The 15,738-nt window shown below is 51.5% G+C and overlaps 2 protein-coding genes across 2 annotated transcripts; both read left to right on the forward strand.

The window, feature by feature from the left end:
* Positions 1–2,907: 2,907 nt before the first annotated feature.
* Positions 2,908–4,155, forward strand: LOC100905919 (zingipain-1). Its single transcript, XM_003743382.2, has 2 exons — positions 2,908–3,065; positions 3,211–4,155. The coding sequence occupies exons 1-2, from the start codon at positions 2,957–2,959 to the stop codon at positions 4,131–4,133; spliced, it is 1,032 nt and encodes a 343-aa protein (XP_003743430.1). The 5' UTR covers positions 2,908–2,956; the 3' UTR covers positions 4,134–4,155.
* A 5,324-nt stretch (positions 4,156–9,479) lies between these two features.
* LOC100907086 (histone-lysine N-methyltransferase Smyd1-like) lies at positions 9,480–10,851 on the forward strand. The gene is made up of 2 exons (XM_003743389.1): positions 9,480–9,644; positions 9,787–10,851. Exons 1-2 carry the CDS (start codon positions 9,480–9,482, stop codon positions 10,849–10,851), a joined length of 1,230 nt encoding a protein of 409 aa, XP_003743437.1.
* The last annotated feature ends 4,887 nt before the right edge of the window (positions 10,852–15,738 follow it).

The raw sequence follows: 15,738 nt of genomic DNA on the forward strand, positions 1-15,738 counted from the left end.
GCCGCTTGATTTCCCATTCCTCCTTTTTCCACTGTTGAATTGAAATTTCCACGATCTGAAACTTTCTCTCTACTTCGAGGATCTCCCGAGAATTTTCCTTTCCGCTGATCCTTCTGTCCAGGTCCGAAACTAGTTTCTCCTTTTTCCGAAACGCAGTCCACTCGAACGTAGACTCGGCTTATTTAGAGACCGATTCCCCACCCCAATTTATAATCCTCGCCCTCCATCGTTTCCCTCATTCTCCGTGTTCCCTCTTCCCACGAGGGACTTTCGAGGTGAGTGGACATTGAGGCGAAGCAAAAGTGCTCTCGTTAAAACTAGCCCGCAACGCCGCCTATGGCATCCGTCAAACTCTGATCTGACCAACAAGTCTACTTCACTAATTGCGCGTTGCTCACTCCTTCCCCGCATTCTCTCCCGACTGCCGTGGTCCTCTCGCTGTTCCACCCGGAGCGCTCCGAGCTCGCCTGCGAGCGTTATGCGTCACTCTCCCGAAACACAGCAACGGCAACTGCAACGTTCTCATCCTTTTTCAGTTGCCACTAAGCAACCAACTGATTAGACTCGTTCCCCCGATGACTCGTCCATGACTCGTCCCCCGCTCGCCCACACGCTCGATATGACCCGGATGCGTGGGTTTCACGCTCTCTCTGCTACTCGGCGAGGCATTAGTGAGACGCCACCGAAAATTGAGACATCGATTCACAATTCCCTCAGATTCCTCTGACCCTCGCCATGCCCCCCCTACGAGAGATTCCGAATGCTCCGGATCTCTCAGGAGGGGGCGATATAATGTTTTTGTCTTATTTCAGAACTTTCACGGGACCGGGGAAAAAGTTTCCGCAGAGTAAACGAATTTCCTCACTCCACAAAGTTTCGAGAAGTTTCTTCCCGCCCCATTCGCCAAGGCCTCTCATTTTCATATTCCGTTCTCTTCTCACTGCCAGTTCTTCGAGCGGACAGGACAAGCCATTTAGAAATTGTACGTTTCCGCCACCGCCATTCCAAGCCATACGAACCGCGAATCCATCGAAATTCCTCGTTTGCTTGGGCTCTGGGAACACAGACACGGATATCATATTCCACAGGAAGCGAATCAACTACGCGTTCGGCCGACATGAGAGAAGAGCATGGATTCCTGCGAGAAATTCTTCAAAGCTCCAGGGACCTCGAGTCGAAGGCTCCCCGCTCGGATCGAGTATGAATGCTGTAGAAACGGGGCTAGGAATCAGACTTGAGGGTAAGGGACCGGAACGGTTGAGAAGTTGGTGCCAGACGCATGAGGGCAGAGGTTGCGCTCAGGCTGAGAGGGAACGATAAGACGAGGAGGGCAGGAGGCGCAGTGAGTAATCTCTTCAAGAACGATTTCCTCTCGAGGATTCGGAAAGAGAATTGAATATCGATGCCAATGAGCGATCCACCGTTGTATCTGCCGCGGGTTGTAGTGGAGAGCAAACTCATCTCTCCAAGGTTATCGTGAACCTTGAGGAGAATGGATACGGGTACCTATCGATTGGACGGATGCAATGTTGATGGGAAAATCAGAGCAATCGGGAACGGTCCCCCCGGGGGAGCGCGTGCCTATCAAGGTCCTGACCCCGCGAGTCAGACAGACAACCGAGGACCCGGCGTTTTGGAAGGGGATATCTCAGAGAATGGGGCTTCAAGTTTTCGAAAAGCAGACGTGGTTTAAGCGTCTCCCGCAGCACCGGGCGGGGAGGGGCTATATCGGTATCGGAGTACAAGTTGAACAGGAGAGTCGTGGAGTACCCCGTCAATCAGTCATGCTGGTCCAATACAACAATACCAGTATCTGAACCTGTGCTTGACGTCATATCATCTCACGTCGCTGGATCCGAAGGCTCCCCGCCTGCGGGCTGTCGAAATCGTCGACGAGCTGCTCAGCTCTTCAGAAAGGATCACCGTATCCCCGGCACTACGGCTTCGTGATGAGTTCGCAAGCAGCCTAGTCCCCAGGAGAATGGAGAAATTTTCATGGCCACTCCCAGGATGCTTCCCTTTAGGTCAAGTCAACGCCGATGCAGTGGCCGGAACACGTTTCTATCACGTTGATGGGGGAAATCGGTGCATAGAGCGTCCTCCGAGCTTCTATGCCGTTCTCGGATCTCCGTCATTTTCAGGTCAGCCCTGTCTCGAGAGAAAACACGTGTCGAGGGTCAGACCGCTCGGGACCCGAAACCTCATTTTGGCTGATTCTGAGATGTACCGGATTCGTGGGTCCATTGAATGGATTTCTCACCTATTTGATCCCTCTGTTCGGAGGGCGGACACTCATGGTTGCTTAGGTCGCTGCGGGCTTTCTTTGGGGACACTTCATCCTCGCCGGAAAGAAGTTTTTTTGACACATCCAATTTTCTCCAAGAGATTAAAAACAAATGGGAAGCTCTCGAAGTTGGACTTGGACTTCCCACCGAGTCTGGAGAAGCTCTATCGAAGATGGCTCGGCTGGCGTTCAAAGTTCCCCGCACGGTAGGCCATAGGACTCGAGCGCGATCCAAATGAGCAGCGAAAAGCCGTGATTGGAAAGATTGTCTATCAAAATCTGCGGTCAGACATCTACTCCGATATTCGTCTCGAACCTCCCGAGCGGGAGATCGAGCTTCCGATCGCCAGGATGATGCATCCAGAAAGGTGCATTCCCGTGGGATGAATGGATTTTCCGAATCAATCACTGAGCTGCATATGCACAAGTGTTCCAGAAGACAACAAGAGAGTATCCTCTACGTTTCCTTGAGCGCAGGATGAATGTCAAGGACCGAGTATGTATGAATCGGATCTCTCGCAACCGCCGGGGCCAGACGGTCTGCGATTTGGATGCAGCGAACGGAACGAGACATCGATCGATGAGGCATTGTTACGGTAACTATAAAACGTCTTTTGGCCGATTTCGAGCGAAGGAAGTTGGGCATTTCTGTTCACTGATCCACGACGAGCCATGAAGCCCTTCACGGCGTGTGTGACGGTCGCCGCTCTTCTCAGCGGAGTACTGTCAGCCCCCTCCTCTTCCGATGTCAGCAAATGGGAATCTTTCAAGTCCCTCCATGGTGAGTTGTAGGTCTCAGTCTCCGGATATCTACACGAGAGAAGCGAAATCGGACTCGACCCGCTCTTCCAGCATCGTCCCTGAAATTTTTCATCTGAATTCATTGTGTGTGTTTCTATCCGATGAATGATCCCAATCATTCGCAGGTAAGCGACACGCTCCCTCTCAGGATGCCGTCCGCATGGCGAAGTTCATCCAGAGGAGCAGAGAAATCGACGCCCACAACGCACGTTATGAGGCCGGTCTCGAGAGCTTCTCCCTGAAGCTCAACCAATATTCGGACCTGAGCCCCGAGGAGTTCGCCCAGAACGCTCTGGGATTCACTCCTTCGAACGACTCCCTCCCTCAACCCCACTCTCTGGAAGTTGCGCCCAGCCTCCCCGAATCTCTCGACTACAGGGAGACCGGAATCATGACCCCCGTCAAGAGTCAAGGGGGCTGCGGATCGTGCTACGCGTTCGCCGCGACCGGCGCACTCGAAAGTTACATCTTGCGCTTGAGTACCAACAAGAACGTCGATCTCTCCGAACAGGACGTCGTCGATTGCTCCTACAGGAAATTCATGGGCAACAACATGAACGGCGGTTGCCGTGGAGGTCATCCGACCGCGGTGTTCGATTACTACAAGGAGAAGGACGTCATCATGGAGGACTCGTACGAATACGTTTCGGGCCAGACCGGAACCCACCAAGAGTGTAAGATCAAAACTCCCGAGCACAAATTCATCCGCGACCGTCTCAGGCACAAACACGTTCGACCTGAGCGCGAGAGCGACCTCAAACAATACCTCGTCGAGTACGGACCTCTCGTCATCGGAATCGCGGCCGACAACGAGCACAAAGCCATGTTCAAAGATCTCGGCGACGGTATCTTCGACGTCGACTACACCGTCAATTTGCAGCCGAACCACGTCGTCGTGCTCGCCGGTTACGGAAGCGAGAATGGAAAGGACTACTGGATCATCAAGAACTCCTGGGGCACCGACTGGGGCGTCGGGGGATACGGCAAAATCGTTGCCGGCAAAAACATGGCCAACATCATGGCCTCCGGTATCTGGATCCTGGAATAAATCATGCCGTTAGGACTCTCCATGCCGTGTCTTCATTCAATTTGGAAACACACACACACCACACTTCATTCACTAGAGATCGAAAAAAAGCATTTTCCCCCGGTACGTTCATGGAGGCCTCAAAGAGGAACGATTGGTGGGTTCCCGAGCGAATTTCGAGTCTTTTAAGGAGAGCAGATCGTCGCTTTGACTTTGGTGAGGGCGCTTGAGCGGGCGGCCTATTAGGAGCCACGAGCACCCGCTTTTTTTTGCAGACTGACCGAGACTATTTTGGTGCGCGCCAAGGAGTCTGAGGAGGAATCCGAAGGGAGCTTACGAAGAGCTGGACTTCTGGGATGTCCCAAATTTAGCCCATCTTCTCCCAAGTCGCTCTGGAATGTACTCCGATATTCCGGTGGAAGAGAGTCGAGCTCGATCCTCCACTGAAATTCCAGAATCATCGAATTGTAACGAAGTCTCCATTCCAGAGGTAGAGTTTAGATTAGAGCAAACGGGTTATGAGCGGGTTCGGAAAGCGAGAGTTCCGATATGGGGAAGAGCCTCCGCCAACGGGGATGAATTTCGACACGCAGCGAAATTCCTCTACTGACAGAGTTTCGCCACGGCAGGGACCGGATCGACACGCTCCAAAGCAGACGTATTCATCAGTTCGACGGTGGGGAATTATAAGAAATCGATGCAAACTTTCTGACGGCTCGATGGGATCTTCATTAGCAGCCAAAAGAGCTACTCCATTAAGGAAAGATGACATCCCGGGCGTCAACTTTGGGATCCTCTCGTCAGCCCCTCAGGCGTGGAGTTGAAAGCAGTCGACGAAACGAAAGCCGAACTCTCGCGGTCGGACAGACGTCCGTACCGACATGATCACGCTCACCGATCTCTCACTCTTCGTAGACGACATTTTGGCTGGAAAAAACTACATGTACGACGCCGGACTTAATCATGTAAAGTGGAATAAGGCCGCCGAAAGGCTCGCGGGTCGGAAGGGAGTCGGGCGAGCGGGTCGGCGGCGAGCGGGTGTTCAGGCAGCTTATGAGCAGAGCTATCTCAAGCGCGATTTACATAAATGACTCGCTTTAGCTCCGACCAACATCCCTTCGCGAGCCTTCCCGAGATACTGATGGCCGCCAGCCGTCCCGAACCCGCCTAGCCCCCGTCTTTTCAGTGCCTGTTCGCTCTTTTGAAAACCTGTGACACACGGCCGAGCTGTGATCTCAGTCAGTCTCAGGGCTCCGCGAGACTCTATCACGTGTCGGATATTTACGACAAGGAAATTCATCGAATGTGGGCAGCTGCTCAATACGCTTTCGAGCTGATGGGGGCCGCCCGCGTTCTCGGACTTTCGAATCGACCAGTGAACCGCGAACTGAATGAATGAACGAACTCAGGAAGAGAATCGCCGGAGCTCGTTCTCGACGCCGCCGCCGATGATAATCTTTGGTGTTTCCATTCGATGGATCAATGCATTGGAAACCGATCAGGATTTGAAAGTGCTCCACTGTATGGAAGTTCATTGAGACTGGAAGGAGCTCCCGAATTATCGAATCGGATGCGAGCTCATATGTACGGAGCGACAGACTCGGCAACGATCGGTATGACACATTTAATCAGCGGCGACGGGCCCGTAGAGTGCCCGCGTCGTGTCATTGATATTCTGAAAAACCGATCGCCTCCGACGATCTGCTCACGTCCTAGCGAACGTGACAAATTCTCACGCCCGTCTCCTGCGGAGCCCTACTTTCAGTTTCCCCCGATAATTATTCCCCGTTTCACTGATTTTGACGTGAAAACGTCTTTGTCGCAGGCTTTGCTGACCAATTCGATGTACTTCGTCCTTCAAGCAGCGAAATCTTGTCCGCTTTTGGAGCCTTATAATTCAGAAACTGCGGAGTTTCGGATTATCCGAGTTGCATCACTGGGTTGTAAATTTACGGCAAAGTCTCCAGGTGCAATCATTCGCGAGGCAGATCTATCATTCGATTTCTACAGTTGATTTTCCACATACCCCTGGATTCGGCACGAAAGCGTAAAAATAAGCGCGAATTAAGGCATAGCCCGTCAGTCTTTCGAAGGGGATTCTATAAGGCGAGGTCGGCGAGTGAGAGCCCGACAGAAGGCAGCAGACATATAAGAGCGAGAACCTCAGGGCTTCCGATTATTCGATGAAAACTGCCAAAATCGAGATCGAGTCGGGTCGGGCTTCGATCATGATTATGATTTGCTAGGGTGAACAACGATGGTTTCCTCGTATGGTTTCCCAGAAAACCAAGTAGTTCTCCTGACTTGTGGCGAATTGAGCTTATCGACGATAGATGAGACCCTTTGAAGGGAGCTCCTGGCGACAGAAGCGGCACGACGAAGTATCTTCAAGCTCAGCGAGTGCGCGTGTCAACAGATTTAGGCTGTCATCGGGAGGATCTCTTCATGGGGCGACTCATCAAGAGTCGACTTCGGCTCCGGCTCCGAAGGTCGCCGTGCTCAGAAAAGCCGCGGTCGCGATCGAATCCGGTTCAGTGAGATCTGAATGCCATCATGATGACGAAATCATGCGATATTCTTTCTACACTGCTGCAGTGGAACGCAAACTCAGCAATTCCGGCGTGTCTTCCTCCAAAACGTGTACCGCCATGCTTGTAAGATGGATGAAAGGCTCCGCTTTCTGCGACATTTGAAGATTGTCAAGGCCTCCATCGCACAACACTCGACTGATGTTCCCCCGATGGGGACACAAATGTAATTTCAAGAAGCTAAACTCAGCTCAAACTTATCATAACTTATGAATACTTATCATATCGACGTCCCCTTCACGTCAAAAGTGAGGCTCAAACTTAACCGCGTTCCCTGGATGATGACGACCACGCGCTATATGTCGAACTGAAGACCAACAACATTCACCAATCGTCGTATCTCAGCGGACTCGTCGAGGAAGCCGCAGTGAGGGTCCGAAAAGCCTTCCTACTTCAGCAGCCAAGGACTACAATGGGTAGATCAGTGTGGCTTTCGATTCTGGATTCGAGGAGCGGAAAAACTTCCGAAGCTCGATAGCTGGCGCAGTTTTCGATGATTATGCCGACGGGATTCAGAAGAGGTATCGATGCCTTCGAACAACGGAAACCATCTCTCGTAGAATGATTGAATATCGCAGCCCCGTCGGGCAATCAGTGGGCTCTAACCGAGCTTTCACGAAAACTAACCCCAATTCCATGCTACAGTGGGCCGATAGAGAGATAGGTCTATTTTCCATGATTTGACAGCTCGGCAAGCCGACCGCTCGCCGGAAAAATCGTCATTAAACGTTTTCACGTGAATCTACGGTAATGTCATTGACACTACCTAGCTTCTTGCTTTTTCCATTCGTTCTTCTCCTCGTCGGACGCGGAGCATACGAGGAATAATAAGCTTATCGCACCCCGATGGAGACTCCGCTCGGATGAATGCGAGCCGTGAGCGACGTCGATCCCTCTGATCAAGTCTGCGCGAATCGTCGAACTCTGGGTGAGGAAATGAGAATGTCTCCCATAAAACTCTTTCTTGCCAGTCTCGTCTACGGGTCGTTTCTGAAATCGTTCTGTACCTCTCGGGCGTCGGTCGCTCCTGTAGTGAAACGTATCGACAGAAATTAATGGAATTGTCGAATTTGCCAGAGATGAATTTCGAACTCGGCATCGCCGATCTGAGACTTCTGTATGGGGGGGGAAAAAATTCATCGAGATATCGGTCGGGTTCCGCGCGCTTTGACTGAATAATGGGGATGCGGGAGCTATAAAGAGAGTCTGTCAATGCCAACGAGCTGGCAGCATCCTGTCATCGCGAATCGAGTCTGTGTAAGACCATGTCTTCGGTTGGGCAACAATCCGCTTAGCGAGCGATAGACAGATGAAGCGATAGAAACGACGGGATCTTCATACAGAAAAGAGATGCAACACCGAACGGCCGCCGTTCATGCAACATTGCCACAGAGTTTCGCTCAGTGAAGCTGCGACAGATCCCCTATACCATGCTATCGGTGTTACTTTCTTCCTCTTACTTGTCTTTGTTGTTCTAGCCGCTGCGTTTGTCTGCCAGCGAATAGGAACAACAGCCGTTGGAGCTCCTATTGCCCAAGCCAGTTATCGACAACCGGAGAATCCGCTCATGTCCATCGAGATATCTGCCCTCAGCGGTCCAGACCCGCGCCGGAAGGAGAGTCAGACCACGAGAATATGTACGATTTGGAGAGATAGTGCATGGAACGTTGACGATTTTGTTCGATCTCTGGGGGGAGCAGAGATCGAGCTATCCTGAAAGGAGGAGGAGGGGATTTCATTGGCGCCTCCGGTAGGCGAAGAGAGTGAGTTGTTTGCCTCCAAAGGTGTTGCACTACATACAGTGTGTGCATACAGCCGCTTCAGCGCGTACGTCCGCGGCAAGCTCGGCTTTGAAAAAATTACCGGAAGTTTTGCAAAACCTCCACCCGGTCGTTCCGTGTGAGGGGACCTAAGCCAACAAAAGTCCACGGAGCCCTTCAAAAAAAGAGAGAGGAGTATGACGTTGCGCAAAAGTTTCACGGATCATCTACTTCTCCGACGAGGGTCTTATGCTCACGACGACTGGCGACAGAGCTTCCAGGTGGACGACGAGAGACATCCGAGCTGGTTTCAAATCTCCTCGAAGGAGGCCCGTCCATTGTGAGCGGAACTGATTGGAAACTGATTCAAATCCCGAGTATTCTCTGCCATGGACTCATCACAATGACTGAGTGAGCAGACCCAACCTCCGCAGCGGAGTAACGTCCCTCCGAAGTTTGCGACAGTCTTGGAACTTTTGTTGAGACCTCAGAATTTTGGCTGAGAGAAGCAATCGGTCAGCTTTACCTCGACAGCCATCCCCGACAGAACTTCTGAAGCCTGACGCTGATTCGCTGAAGTTGCAAAGCTACGCCGCTGCCACCACCGCACCGCCATCCTCCCGACAAGGCATTCAGTATCCGGGACTCACCTCTGCATATGTGGTGTCGGGAGAGGACAAACAAAAGATTGCATGTACCTAACTCGACGGACACAATGCCCTTTCTGAGGAGAGATCAGAGGATGGACGAACTCTCTCCTCATCGGTCTGAGGGCAGTCACAACGAGTTCTGAGAATACCCAAAATCGAGAGTATCTTTATCACGATGGATCTCGCAGAGAAGCGAGCGTCCCGGAGCCCATTCATTCTCATATCCATAATTATCGTTCCGATCGAGTCTGGAATTTTGTTTCAGTCGCGGGAGCGAACCGGACACCTCGAGATGATTCGAAATCTGAGCCCGGTGTGTTGCTCCGCGGACGACGACGATCTGACTCTATTCGGAGGCGAAAGAAAAATATGACGGAGTACGAAGCCGGTGACACTGTATTCGAAGATGAACCGTATGCGGCGATCGTGAGCGCGACTTCTCTCGACTCCGTGTGCTCCTTCTGTTTCAAGAACTACGTCGAGTACCGGTGTTCTTTGTGTAATCGGCTATCGTACTGCACCGAAGGGTGTCAGGTGACCATTATATCCGAATCAGAGTTGTCATATTCTTCTCGAAAGTATTAATTTCAGTATGAACATCAATTATTTGGATCTAGTATGCCCATCTCTATTCCGGGATTCGAGTCAGAGTCGTCCGCGTTTTTGCTCTTTCCAGCAAGCGGATGTTTTCCACGACCGCGTGGAATGCATAGCTCTCGCCGATCAGGACAAGATTGTGGAAGACGAGGTGCGTCTCGTGATTCGGACGGCGGCGCGTTACAAGCACGAGCAACAGAGAAACTACGCGAGTCTCGGGAATTTTTTCGGTCTGGAGAGGGGGCTCGATGATTTGGTGAGTCATCTCGAAGACCTCAACGACGACGAGAGGCAGAAAGTCAAAGCCAAAGCCCAGCAGATCAAGAGCATCCTTGACAGAGTTGGCGTCTCGATCGAGAGGAAGGAACTCATGGAGATCTACATGAAATGCAAAATCAACTGCCACCTCGTGATCGACCATAACGAGCCGGAATATCTGAGTAGAGGTCGGGCGATCTACTTGGCGGCCTCGAAACTCGATCATACCTGCGTTCCCACCGAGAACTATACTCTCATGTTCGACGGACGGAGACTCGTCATCCGCGCCATGAAAAATTTCACCCTGAAAGATCCGTCGGACTTGCGAATTCACTACGTGCCGTCGAACCTCTCCTACAACGACCGCCGAGACCGTCTCCTGAAAAACTACTTTTTCCTCTGCAGTTGCGATCAGTGCGTTTCGCAATTGAGATTCCCCGCTGCCGACGACGACAGTCGAGAGGAGCGCGTCTCTGAGATAGCCGAGGTGCTCAGGCAATACGATCCGGATTCGTGGTCTTGGTTCGATACCGCAACGAAGGTCCTTCAAAAATTCGAGGGCGTCACGGATAGGGATTTCCATTTGCATTGGCTTCTTCTCCACACTCAACAAGCCGCTGCTCATCAGAAGTTGTACTCGCGAAGTCTCGAATACGGGACCCGGGCGCTGAAAGGCGCAACCACCGTGATGGGCTTCCAACGGATTTTGTTCGGCTTGTTGAGCTGTGCGAAACATCTCGGATGGAACAAGAGAGACAGTGCTTATATCGACAATTTCACCGGTATCAAACGCATTTCTGAGAAGCTCTTCACCATCACTCACGGCAAAGATCATAGTATAGTCAAAATGATAAGCGAATCTAGGCCTGTCGAGCAGAGTCGCTGAGGGAGGACCTCATTCGAAGCGATAAACTGATTCGAAGCTGCTGGCCTCCGCCTCTATGTGCCCTGAAATTCGAGCTTTCTGATGCTTGGTGAATTCATTCATAGCTGATAATGAATCTCTCGACGAGAACCCCTCTGACAGAATTTCGAGGTGATAAAATCGATTCTCCCGCGTAGTTTTCATTGATCGGTGGTCATTGACAATGATCATAGCTGCTGGCATACTTTTCTCTCTTAGGGGCTCATGCAGGGGCTCGGTGGGCTTTGATTGAATGACTCGAGGAGGGTCTCGGCGGCTCCCGATGAACATCTCACCCTCCAACTTCAGCCCAATCGAACGACGTGAGATACATATGCTCGGAGCTTTCCCCCCCTGGGGAAGGAGCAGGTCTCGATCCTGACTCAGTCAGTCTCATCATCAATTTCTCTACCATTTCGAATAGGGTATTCCTCATGCATTTACACTCAGTACCGTATCAGAGGTCACAGAGAGGAATTCAGCGGAACTCCATCGAAGAATTGTCGCTCCGAGAATTATTTGAGCTTCCCGCTATCCCTGTCCTTCATGAATACGCACTAGCAGGCGTCGGGCTCGTGCTGCAGGAAAACGCGATCGAGAGCATAATCCAAATGGTACGTGCTCGGGAGCGGAGGCCGCTTCGCACCCGAGGACTCTCTGGCAAATGTCAGAAAGTCGCGTCCGGCGGCTCGTTAACGAGCATTCGTTTTTTCATTCGGACTAAGCCTTACCGACACGACGTCCCCTGGTAGACCCAGCCTCGGAGCTTGTCCGATCCGAATAGTTCTCCCACGGCATCCGCTTTCGTAAAATGATTGAAGTTTCCGAGAGGGACAGCGAGAGTGAAATTTGATGAGACTGTGTCGGCGGAGCCATAACTCCCAATCAGACACAGATCGGCCATCGGGAGGCTGTTGGAGGCTTGGGTGAGCAGTTTATTAAATTCGTACACACGGCCCCAGTCACGTCGGAAGCACACAAGCCACGTAGATGGCGCAAAGCACTCATAATTACACCAATTTCGAGCAATTTTCCGCCATTTAGAGAATATAGGCTACCGTTGAGAATTCGGTCACGTGACCATCGTATTCGCGGCCGGCCACGATGGTGACACAACGGGAGCGTTGACAGCGAGCTGAGGACGCCCTCGAGAATGTGGCAAGCGATTCTTCAAGCTGTCCCGGGGGCAATGTCGGAGCCGAACCCTACCGCACCACTGGCGCCCATGGCGCGACTCAAGGACAAATACGCGATACCTGAGTGCCGCACTCGGCAATTAACCTCAGGGGTCCTGAATGATGACGCGCCCTTTACTTAAACATAAGGAGAGGAAAATCTCGGAAAGGGCATAGGGAGCTCATCATCCTTGGTGCACGCCTGATTTCACCATATCGGCATTTTGAAGCTCTCCGACCCCCCCCGAGCCCTAGCGATATATAGTAGTATGTATTATATGATATAATTATTAATTTTAATCTATATATATAGCCGTGAGGCCATCAGCCAGAATGCTTGAGCAGAAGGATTATTGGTCCTCAAGAGTTCATGGAAAAGACGAAAGATTGTCTCACGGCAGTTCCTATTGATTTGTCGACCCACGAGCTAGTGGGCTGCCACATCAGTGTCTATACTTAATGCCTGAGCACATTAAGGCGTTTCAGCATCGCGGGTATAGAGTCCTCCGAGCGAATGGTAGACTTCGCCCTGGACTACTAAATTGAGATCTGGATGCAGTGATCGGCATGCTCGCCGAACGCTAAAACAAATGGAGCCGAGATGAGTGATGACATCATAGTGAAGCGGCTTGACATTTTGTATAAAATATCGATTTCTGGACAAACACGTCATTTTCACGGAGAACATGCGGCTAAGCAATCTAAAAAATGTATCCGACCTCACAGAGGTGATTGCGCATTGACCGGGAAAGGTGCGGGGTCTGTTCGGAGGAGGAAAGCGCCAAAAATTGGTTCGGTGTCAGACAGACATAGCGATTTTGTTATATAGGGGGATATATAACATATATTATGTGATATAATAATTATAATATATAGTATGACTCACAGAGGTGATTGCGCATTGACCGGGAAAGGTGCGGGGTCTGTTCGGAGGAGGAAAGCGCCAAAAATTGGTTCGGTGTCAGACAGACATAGCGATTTTGTTATATAGGGGAATATATAATATATATTATTAATTATATATTATATAATAATTATAATATATAGTATGCTATATAGACATTATTTAATGTAATTATCAGCCGAAGGATGATAAGGCGCGGCCGCATGTCCGGGTCGAGGACCTGAGAGGTTTTGAGGCCTCGCCTTCGAACCCTGGGATTCGAGCTGAAACCTGGGAATCATAGCTCTAAGCTTTTCTCTGGAGAATCCATTTTGAGCTTCATATAGGTTCTGGAGGCATTGAGACGTGTCCCTCAAGGACGATACATGCTCTGAGCTCATGGCAGCGAGAAAAATAATCTAGGCAAATACGGAGGTCAACGGAGCCCCCTATCCGAGCCCTCTAGCCTCTAGCGAGGGATGAGACGTCTAGGAGGAGTCGAGTTGTCCTATTCAGAGGGATTCCTGCTAATTATGTCTGGACCCGAGAAGCTCTCCCGTCTCCCACCCGAAAGCCGCGAGGTGACCGGCCTGCTTGGAGCTGACCGTTTTACGCATGCTTGCCGAGAACCCGGAAGACGGAGGAATGAGAAATTTCCGCGTTGTAAGCCATTGCACAAGGAGCTAATTTTTGTCTTGTTTCGAAACTGAAGAGGGAACTCCAGACGTTCCCTCACAAAAATACAACGAATATAGAAGCATCAGCTACCGATCCGCACCGGCAGCCAATGACCTAGACCCTAGACCTGGAACCTGAGGCTTCGCTTTCAATTATGGCGAGCGGCCTCCGACAGTCATGCAGGTCGGTAATTCTGTGACTCATATATTTTCATACCGACGGACGACTTCAAGCTGTTTCGGAAAACCCATTCGGGCCCCGGCGAGAAAGCGAGTAAAATGATTCTGTGTCGACTGTTGCATGCATGTACTCCGAACGACAACCATACTTCCCGCTGCCGTTGAATCGTCTGCGTTCGCTCCCGGGCGTACCGCTCTCATGGAACACCTGCGTTGCGAGCGTCGAGTCGACCGGAGAAACCGTTCCGCGAAGAGCGCCAGGCCTCGGGGTAGTCATAAAACGAAAAACAAAGCTACGGGGCTCACCGGGATTAGTGTGAAGGCGCAGTCTGTTGCCATAACTCGCGCAAAGCAACTTCTCTCTTTTTCGACAACGATCACCGCCGTCTCCGGTCTTTTTGCGTCCGTGGAAAAAGTGGAAACTTCGCAACCCGGATCGAATGGAGCGCATTGGCACCGGGCGTCGCTTCCGAAAACAGCTATTCCAGGCAGCGATTGACCGCTTCTCTTTCTCCTGATTTGTCCTCTCTGTGTCGGACAGGATGAGCTCGGTCCAGTGCAGGGCTCTCACTTACTCCCAGGTAATTCTCTGCCCATGCATGTAATACTGAGTGGGTGAGCGAGTGCCCGGGCCTCCATGCGAGAATTTTGTCTCGGGGAATCCAGAGCGAGCACTTGAAGGCGGAACAAGCAACTGAGCATAACGGGAGTGAATTATGCACTGACCCGATAAGATGACTATGAAAATTCGATCCCGTATGCGATGTCCGAGCCGGAGATCTTGGAAGGAGCGGAACGAACTTTGTTAGGTCAGCCGATGTCGGCGGGAACATCCATAAAAATTGTCTGACGCAGCCCGAGAATGGGAAGAATCTCGGCCAAGAAGCTCCCCGAATCGTCGTGCGAAGCCCGGTCCGTTGCGGAGAGCTAGCTACCGTGTTCTGCAGCTCCTCGTAGAGATGCTACCGTCCGGGGAGATGTTGCTCTCAAACGTTACGCGAAAGCTGTTAGATCGTGTTACAGCCTCCTTCACGGCAGGACACATTAGACATTTAATGAATGTATGTATATCCGACGGGCCGTGGACACGCACCAGCACACAGGGACTTCTAGTGCGGTGGGTGCTCCGAGCTATCAGAGACTTTCTCTCTCCCGTGCAACACTCGGATGTGGCGGAAGGAGAGCAATTCGTCAAACGGACGGCAAGACTGCAAGTAGAGCCAGCTATAAATTGTCCCGAGTCACTTTTTCATATTTGGTCGCTCATATTTCTCACGCTGTTTTTGTGTTCTCTGTTCTCGGTCACTTCCTCTAGGTCGGTTCCCGGGCTTTCTTCGGATTCTTTCCTTCCTCCGCCTCCGAGGGGAAATATCCTTCTTTCCGTTTGTTTACGTCCGTTCACAGTTTTTTACCACTTCCTGCAATCCACTCACGACCTACACGAGAGCGACAACGAGGCTGAGAGAGAAAACTTGTCCAGGAAGGAGCCAATCAATGAATGCTTTATCCCTCCCTGAGGGTCAAGAAACTCTGACGTGAGGATCTCGATCTGCGTCTCGGCTCCTTCAGCTTCCTGCAGCCTCCGTTGGGTTTTTGCTCCTCATTTTCCCGTCATCATGGAGAGGGGAACGTGGAAATCGTTGGTGGATTCGTCGAGTTCCAATAGCGATGGAGCTCCACGGTTTCCCTCGCGGGCGGACGACCGGAGTGGCGTGGAGGATTCGTCCCGATTTGCGGTGATTCAGTTTCCTCAGAAGGGAATAAAATGATGGCCCGAGCTCGGCGTCTACTGCTCCCGATTGTCGCCCGCGAGACCATAGTGTGGAAAGTCACCATCAGCAGCCTGCAATCCACAACTACTGCGAGCGATCTCGGCCTCATCCAAGCGTTGTGGACGTCATCGACAGTCCATCAAACACGCGTCCCATCGGAATTCCCGAAAGCGTGTACGCAA

This window comes from Galendromus occidentalis, unplaced genomic scaffold (assembly GCF_000255335.2).
Source record: "Galendromus occidentalis unplaced genomic scaffold, Mocc_1.1 scf7180000077443, whole genome shotgun sequence".
Taxonomy (NCBI): domain Eukaryota; kingdom Metazoa; phylum Arthropoda; class Arachnida; order Mesostigmata; family Phytoseiidae; genus Galendromus; species Galendromus occidentalis.

Coding starts and splice junctions, on each gene's coding strand:
- LOC100907086 (XM_003743389.1), top strand. CDS start 9,480: ATGACGGAGTACGAAGCCGGTGACACTGTATTCGAAGATGAACCGTAT. Junction 9,645..9,786: donor ACTGCACCGAAGGGTGTCAG/GTGACCATTATA, acceptor TGCTCTTTCCAG/CAAGCGGATGTTTTCCACGA.
- LOC100905919 (XM_003743382.2), top strand. CDS start 2,957: ATGAAGCCCTTCACGGCGTGTGTGACGGTCGCCGCTCTTCTCAGCGGA. Junction 3,066..3,210: donor ATCTTTCAAGTCCCTCCATG/GTGAGTTGTAGG, acceptor AATCATTCGCAG/GTAAGCGACACGCTCCCTCT.